The sequence below is a fragment of the Anopheles aquasalis genome, chromosome 3 (genome assembly GCF_943734665.1).
Source record: "Anopheles aquasalis chromosome 3, idAnoAquaMG_Q_19, whole genome shotgun sequence".
Classification (NCBI taxonomy): Eukaryota; Metazoa; Arthropoda; class Insecta; order Diptera; family Culicidae; genus Anopheles; species Anopheles aquasalis.
The window spans coordinates 57,363,549-57,371,048 of NC_064878.1; the positions used below are offsets into that span (position 1 = coordinate 57,363,549).

The window sequence follows — 7,500 nt, forward strand, 5'->3', positions numbered from 1 at the left end:
TGAGGAGCGAACACTGCAGACAGAATGTCGAATGAATTGTAACCCCCGGAAGCGGAAGGTATAGACTCGGTCGGTGTATTTAGAACGAAAGGACGACGGGGTTTAGCTTTGAGCGAATTCAAAATCCATGAACTGCATGCGTATGCGCTGTTGTTGTGTTTTCAACTCCCAGAAACGTCCGGGGTCCCTCCGGACAAGGGTGGCGAGGACGTGAGTGTAAGATAGATAGGGAGGAGATAGGAGAAGATGAAAGAACCGTTGCCGCACAGACACACTGGCACCCAATGAGAGGCGCATATGGTGGTACCAGTGGTGTCGCAACCCCGTCGCACCCCATCATCCAGCGGTCGGTCTAGATGTTGAGGTGATGCATAATCCTCTGTGCCGGGTGAAAGCAAGCTGTTTGCCGTAAGCCTAGGCAAAGGGGCAACAGCAAATCCGATCACACACACAAACACACAGAGTCACACATCCATTTTCTGTCCCTAGGATTAGATGAAATACCTGTATGTTGAGAGTAAACCATATAAGCATTATAAACGTGTCGGACTCCCGGCAGAACCCCCCGGGGGGCGAGAGGAAAGTGGAAAGAACCTAAACTAAACAGCAGAAGTAAGATACAATAAATGTTTTAAAACATCATTAAATGATCTCGGTGTTACGGTTTTATCGTTGTTTGTCGTGTTTTTTCTAAATGAAGCGCGGTTTGCGTCTTTTTTTCTTTCTTTTAGTGATATTCGTCGCAATTCGATTGAAACAAAAAGGAAGGCTTATGTAATTTATGGAATTGAAAATCGGATAATAACGTTGTTTAACAAGAAAAAAAAGCATGCGCACTAATAAACGCTACACCGCTTATTTCGATTGCCCGACTGCCGAACAACAGCAAATCACAGCCTCCCGTGATCGGTGCCATTACCCATGGGGGGGATATGTTGTTCCGCCAGAACGCCACCATTCGTTCCACCGAAAATCTGGTAAAGATGGCCAAGCAACAGCTCGTTCGGTCCCTCGGGGCTTCCTGCCATCCCGAGTCCATCAGGTTGTTCATCTCGAGAGCGTAACGAGGGGAGCTTCACCTTATCCAGCAACCCTAGCAGCGCATTAACGAGACATACGACGAAGGAGAGCGTTCCGAGTAGCATCAATGGTTGCAGCAGGGTGAGCTGCAGACTCAGTAGGCTGCCGTTGCAATCAATCGTACCGCCCAAATTAGTAGACGGTTTCCATGGCCAACCGCTATCAATCGTACCGTGATGCTGATGATGCTGATGATAGTGTCCCTCGTAATGCGGATGCAGATGGGGCCACTGATCGACACCAGACACGCCCCCATGCCACTCACCGTAACTATCGTAGTAGCGTGAAGGTCCTGCAGAAGGAGACGCATGCGAACCACCGGGAGTGTGGCGTGTACGACGTTTCGTGGCATTATCCATAATCGTATCCCGCGACCCCGGGATCGTCCGATTAATCAGCAAACGGTTGTTGAAATTTGAATGAGCAACCATCTCGTACGGAAGGTCCGATTCACTACCACGATCAGGCAGATAGTCCAGCGTTTCCTGGCTGCCGAGTTGACGATCGTTGATCGGAGCGATTGTTGATGCACTCGGTCCTGCACTTCCTAACGATGGTTGGTGTACCACCTTACCGAGCACAAGCGACACAAAACTAACGGTGACCATCATTAGCGGAAACACGTGATCCATACTGTTGAATGTCTTGGAAGATCAAACCAGCAAAACAGATGTGAGGATCTTGAAACGATCAGATCGCAAGCCCTACTAGGCTTAAGTTGATCTCGAATCGCGAGTTTTATCTGTTCATCTGTGGGCTTGCTGCTCACTGCAACGCTGCAGTAGTTCGTTCCGCTATACATGTCAAGGAAATACAATAGAGCCTTTCATGTTCTAAGATTGACAGTCCTTGTACTGGGTCATAGTTCTTTGAATCGCCCATCTCATTATTTAATTCATGGAAGAGAAAGTGAAGCGAGACAGATTTAGGGCAGAATGTTGAATGCAGTGACGGATTTTGCAAATTTATGACACAAATAATCCGAAAACTACGCAAAAAAACTAAAGCAAGCGAGATCTTTCTTTAAAAAAAAAACAAAATATTAATTAGAAGATTACTAGATGGGGGGAAAATACTTGCGAGTGTTTCCACCAGAAATCTAACCAAGAACCTTCCAAGTGTGAAGCAGGCGAGGACACATAAAAAAATGTGTACAATTTGTCGGTTCCATCCCTCGGTCGGAGGGCTTTTATTAAACATTTCTAGCGACCTTCTGCTCTATCCACTACGAACACAAATGCTACTGCGATACAGGGGCCGCAGGCGCCACCAATCCCAACAGGGCCAACGATTGCTCCTTGTACTTGTCCAAATTGTAACCGTTTTCTCCGTCGTTAAAGAGCCTCGCCACGGCATCGGCAAACTCGCCCGGACAGGCCGCCCAACCCGCATCCCCCTCCTTCTTACCCCAGTTCAGCGTCGCCTCGGCATTCTTTTTGCTGCAATTCCGCTCGAAATCATAGTACTCCATGTCCGCTTCACTCTTGGTCGCTTCCCACGGTTCCACTACGTTCGACTCGTGATACAGCGCCGTCAGCAGATAGATCGCATAATCGTAGTTTTGCTTCTTCAACGGGCACCGATCGGTAACGATCGTCAGCACATCACTCTCGGCATCGTACCGTTCACCGACCAATCGCAGCAACTTATCCTTCGCGTGACGATCAAGCTGCAGGGCACCGAGCTGTAGCTGCACCGTGACGATCCGTGACAGCGGATTGCGGATCGTGGGCAGTGCGTGACAGTAATCGGCCGTAATGCTGGTCAACGGAAAGTGTCTCTGCATCTGCTCCTCCGTCTCGAGCCCCTTCGGCCAGGGGTTACAGAACTGTTTCAACGCTTCACACTGCCGCTTAATGATCGGTGGTGTGAGGTGCAGAAAGTTGGGAATCTTCATCAGTTCCGCGTTTGCAAACTTGCCCGGTGCCATCTGGTTCTTCTTCGTCGCGTAACCCTGCCGGAGGGGCAATGGAACGGTGGCAGGATGGAAGGTACGGGGTCCAGGCCATACCGCACCCCAATCCTGATCCGTTGCCATCTGTTGTGACCTGTGGGAAGGGGGGCGAAGTGAGCGTCATCGGAAGTTCTTCAACGAAATGCGAAAGGTCAAAAACCTAACCGTGGTGGTGGCACATCTGGACGGATTGCCTTTCGGCGGGCTGCACGTTGATTTTTCACCTGCCTCAAGTTTAACACACGGAATTCTGAAAACCGAAAAACCAATGAATTACTAGTCAGTGAGAGCGCCAAGAGCCTCGCCTGCTACCAACCTTCATCCTGACCGAGACCTCCACGATCCTCCAAGCGCGGTGCTGTGGATTGCATCCGATAGCCGAGCGTTTTCCGTGCCGCCCGTGACCACTGCGGCAGGTTGGTGTACCGTACCAGAAGGGCCATTTTATGTATTTTCCTACCGAGTTTACACTAAAAAGCACACTTTTCTCGGACCGGCACGGCGGTCTTACCTCATGCGCAGATCGTGTTATGATATTTTTTGCTTTTTGTTTTTATTTTATTGCCAGTGCAGCATAATTATGCTGTTCTGTTTATACTGGTCAAGTGCGGTGATCCTGCAGCCTTTAATCGGTGATTTTCCTCTGTTTTTCCGAAATATTCCCATCGTTTTGGTTAGAAATTGCGTCCTTTACCTGCAGGAATTAGTTTTGATGGCTTCAACTGCACTTTGCGTGTGGTACCGTGTGGAACGAACCCCCCCGGGGGGGAACTTGACGAAAAACCAAAACATAACGAAACGAGTTTGTTTACCACCGCCTGCTCGTTTCGGCATCATAATTTCAGCGAAACTGGATAACGGCGACGGCAACAAAATGAAGGACCAGCAGGAACCGGCCGAAAATAAGGATCTTCTGAAATGCCGTGAACAGCTCTACCGAATGATGATCAGGTAAACGAGGAGCACCGTGTAATAAAGAGTGTAATAACCGTCGCGGCTTCCCCCGTTACTTCCAGCCAGCTGTTCTACGATGGGCACCATGGCGTTGCGGTGGAACTGACGAAAGTGGTCCGGGCCGATCCACCGTGTCCACCGAGCGATCGGTTGATGAACATCTTCAAGCAGGCGACGCAGATCGACCAATCGAAGGACAGCAATCTGTTTGACGATCTGCCCTGTGGGCTCGATTTGGAGTTCGAAACCGAGGGTTCCACGCTAGCGCCCGAACCGGCCTCGTACGAGACGGCGTACGTTACCTCGCACAAGCAGGCCTGCCGGGCCGGGTGTTTCAGTGCCGATGGGCAGCTGGTGGCCACGGGCAGTGTTGATGCGAGCATCAAAATTCTGGATGTCGACCGGATGCTGGCCAAATCGTCGCTGGATGATATGGAGACGGGACGGGAACAGCATGCCCATCCGGTCATCCGCACGCTGTACGATCACACGGATGAGGTGTCCTTTCTGGAGTTCCATCCGAAGGGTCGCATCCTGGCGTCGGCGTCGCGCGATTGCACCGTGAAGCTGTTCGACATCTCGAAACCTTCGATCAAAAAGGCCCACAAGGTGCTGGGCGATTGTGCGCAGGTACGCTGCCTAGCGTTCCATCCGACCGGTGACTACATGGCCGTCGGTACGGATCATAATGTGCTGCGGATCTACGATGTTCACACGGCCCAGTGTTTCGTCGGTGCCATTCCATCGCAGCAGCATAAGGGAGCGATCATGTGCGTCAAGTATGCACCGAATGCGAAGATTCTGGCCACCGGCAGTATGGATGGAACGATTAAGCTGTGGGATGGTGTGAGTGGACGGTGCATCAATACGTTTTATCAGGCGCACGATGGTGCCGATGTGTGTTCGCTTCATTTCACGCGCAACGGCAAGTATCTGCTGTCTTCGGGCACGGATTCGCTGGTGAAGCTGTGGGAGTTGAGCACGAGCCGGTGCCTGATTGCGTACACCGGTGCCGGAACGACGGGCAAGCAGGAACATCAAACGCAGGCCATCTTCAATCACACCGAGGACTATGTGCTGTTTCCGGATGAAGCGACCACTTCACTGTGCGCCTGGAACTCTCGCAACGCTGCCCGCTGCCACCTGATGTCGCTAGGCCACAATGGACCGGTTCGGTTTATCGTACACTCGCCGACACAGTCCGCCTTCATGAGCTGCTCCGAGGATTACCGTGCACGGTTCTGGGTACGAAGAACCAACACCCATTAGGAACCGTCGTGTGCGCGGCGGCGATGGCGTGTTGTCGATGTATTTTACGTATCATTCAACTCTTCTTCTTTGCAATAAAGCGTCCCAATTTTCTCTAATCGAACTCCGTTCTCCGGTCTCCGCGGGCGTGAGTATCTAATTTATTGCAGTTCACATGTGAAGACACTTGTTATTCAAACGCAGTCTCTTCGTTATCGGTTTTCTCCCCTCTACGCACTGGTTATGATCCGGTCGCGTCGGCTTCTTCTTTTGTTTTCCTTTATATAAGATTCTGTCTCGAGCATAAAAACGTTCTACGTCCACCCGATAAATGAATGTTGCTGCGTGAATATACATATATAATAGTAAAAGCATTCATAGTTCAAAATACATTTTCTCAACAACTTCCTCTAGTACAGCCGATGACCGGTATCGGAACTCTCTCTCTCTCTCTCGGGGGGTAGGGATGCAGTTCGATTACCCTGACTTTGGCCTCGGTTCCAACTGACTTTACTTTTTGATGCCCATTAGCCGGATGTGCCGATTGCGGTCGTTATCATTCTCTAGATTGTTGTTATTACCGTTAGCACCGCCCAATCGTGCCACCGGTCCCACTTTTGGACCAACTGGAAGAGCATGAGCTGTGGCGGTGGTTGCGGCACTACTGCTGCTGGTCGATGCTGCTGCCAACGATTTGATGCCCGCCGTATCCTTGCCCTTCATCATTCGGTATCGGTTGATGACCGCAGTGGCCGAAGAGTTTGCTGTTTTGGTAATAGAGGAAGGAATGGAAGAGAGATCGAAAGTGTCTTCGTCAGATTCCGTTTGCTTCGTTTGCTTCGTGCCGGCCACTGTGCAGATGGCCAACATTGGCACCGTGCAGAGGGTCAAATGAGACTCACTTCGTGCAACCGTTTTCAACGGCCGTGGACTCTTGCCAATACGTTTTGGGCTCTTTTTGCGGTTCTCCTTGGCGACCGATAGTGTCACCTTGCCCTTCATCGACGCACGGCGTAACACTGGAAAAATTAAAGTAGAAACAGTGGTCAATCATGGATCGCTCGATCGAATCATTCGATCATTTCGATCATCTGCCTTACCTTTGTCCAGTATTTCCGCATCGACGTTCGATTCAACCAGCACATTAGAAAACACGGAATCCGTCTCTTTGCCACTGGCAGTGTCTATGCAGAATGTTGAATTCGGGTTATCACAACCGTCGCCCCCGCCTCCGATCGGTAATAGCTCTTCCGAAGTATCCGAACCATCCCCTGCCCGGTCACCAACCGATGGTAGCTGCTTCTTGAGCAGACGTCCACCCTTTCGCAGAATTCCGCCGGGAGCCTCGGTTACCAGCAGCTTCGGAACCTTGATGCGCTGCTGCTGCTGGACCAACGCTTTCGCTTTGGTCGGTGTCTTTCGCATGACCGTGGTTCGAGTCGAAGGCACCGTAATCGGTTTGAAGACCAGGGCACGGTTTACGTGTTTGGGTTTTTTGAAAACGTTAACCTGTTCTTCCTGCTGTCGGCCTCCCTTCGATGTGGTGCCCTCTTCGGGTTCCTGTGGTTCCGTTTCCGATTCACTCTCACCCTGTCGTTGTATCGTTCGCTTGTACGAGGTACCATTGGCCGCACCTTCAAGGGTCGCAAGATCGACGGCATCCTCGGAGCACTCGGACAGATTGGCAATGTCCTCGATGCTGTTGTCACTGCCGCTGGTGTTTAGTAGGTCTCCCTGCTGGTTGTCGTCATCGAAGAAGGTAACTCCGCGCTGCCGCTGGTTGAGCTTGACCAGCTTGCGCATCTTTTCCAGTGTCACATTGTCTAACCGATCGATTCCACGCAGGAGCAGATAGTTCTGCTGCACAATCTCACTGGCGAGCTGCATGATGGCTTGCCACTGTTTGTTCTGCTCGCCGTACGTCGTGATGCACTGGGCCATGTGCTGTGCCTTGAGGGCAGCCTTGGCTGCTTGGATTTCGGATTCTTTGCCCACCAAGTAGCTCTGCAGCAGCGTGGCCATCTCCGATTGCTTTACCTCATCGCGCACGCTGTTCAATTGACGCATGGCCTGCCGGTAGCGATCGAGCCACCGTTTCATTTCGCTCTGCTGAGTGGCAATCTGTTTTGCATAGCGATCGATCGAAGCATCCATTTTTGCGATATCCTGTAACAAGCAAAAAGAGAAAGATTAAAAAAGGACACTCTGTTAACGGCCTTCGTCACAGTAACGGTCGCTTTTGAAAAACGGATGCCAGCAGCATG

The 7,500-nt window shown here is 51.1% G+C and overlaps 4 protein-coding genes across 8 annotated transcripts in view; 2 read left to right on the top strand and 2 right to left on the bottom strand.

Annotated features, from left to right (window-relative positions):
- LOC126578833 (putative uncharacterized protein DDB_G0291608) overlaps window positions 1–647 on the top strand; it is a 140,337-nt gene extending 139,690 nt beyond the window's left edge. For all 5 annotated transcript variants that reach the window (XM_050241771.1, XM_050241767.1, XM_050241772.1 and 2 more), the window contains one exon: window positions 1–647. This exon is cut by the window's left edge and continues 1,624 nt beyond it. The gene's annotated coding sequence lies outside the window, so the exon portion shown is untranslated.
- A 1,596-nt stretch (window positions 648–2,243) lies between these two features.
- On the bottom strand, window positions 2,244–3,581 carry LOC126574783 (28S ribosomal protein S35, mitochondrial). The gene is made up of 3 exons (XM_050235156.1): window positions 3,351–3,581; window positions 3,200–3,284; window positions 2,244–3,128 (listed from the first exon to the last, which is right to left on the bottom strand). Exons 1-3 carry the CDS (start codon window positions 3,475–3,477, stop codon window positions 2,321–2,323), a joined length of 1,020 nt encoding a protein of 339 aa, XP_050091113.1. The 5' UTR covers window positions 3,478–3,581; the 3' UTR covers window positions 2,244–2,320.
- Window positions 3,582–3,859: 278 nt separating this feature from the next.
- On the top strand, window positions 3,860–5,360 carry LOC126574780 (cleavage stimulation factor subunit 1). The gene is made up of 2 exons (XM_050235152.1): window positions 3,860–3,985; window positions 4,051–5,360. The coding sequence occupies exons 1-2, from the start codon at window positions 3,909–3,911 to the stop codon at window positions 5,255–5,257; spliced, it is 1,284 nt and encodes a 427-aa protein (XP_050091109.1). The 5' UTR covers window positions 3,860–3,908; the 3' UTR covers window positions 5,258–5,360.
- A 133-nt stretch (window positions 5,361–5,493) lies between these two features.
- Window positions 5,494–7,500, bottom strand: part of LOC126574778 (kinesin-like protein KIF18A) — a 4,965-nt gene continuing 2,958 nt past the window's right edge. Inside the window, exons 3-5 of the mRNA XM_050235149.1 lie at window positions 6,337–7,402; window positions 6,139–6,255; window positions 5,494–6,000 (exon numbers count right to left, since the gene is read on the bottom strand). Coding sequence (XP_050091106.1) covers window positions 5,747–6,000; window positions 6,139–6,255; window positions 6,337–7,402 — 1,437 coding nt within the window. The 3' untranslated portion in view covers window positions 5,494–5,746. The remainder of the gene's footprint in view (window positions 6,001–6,138; window positions 6,256–6,336; window positions 7,403–7,500) is intronic.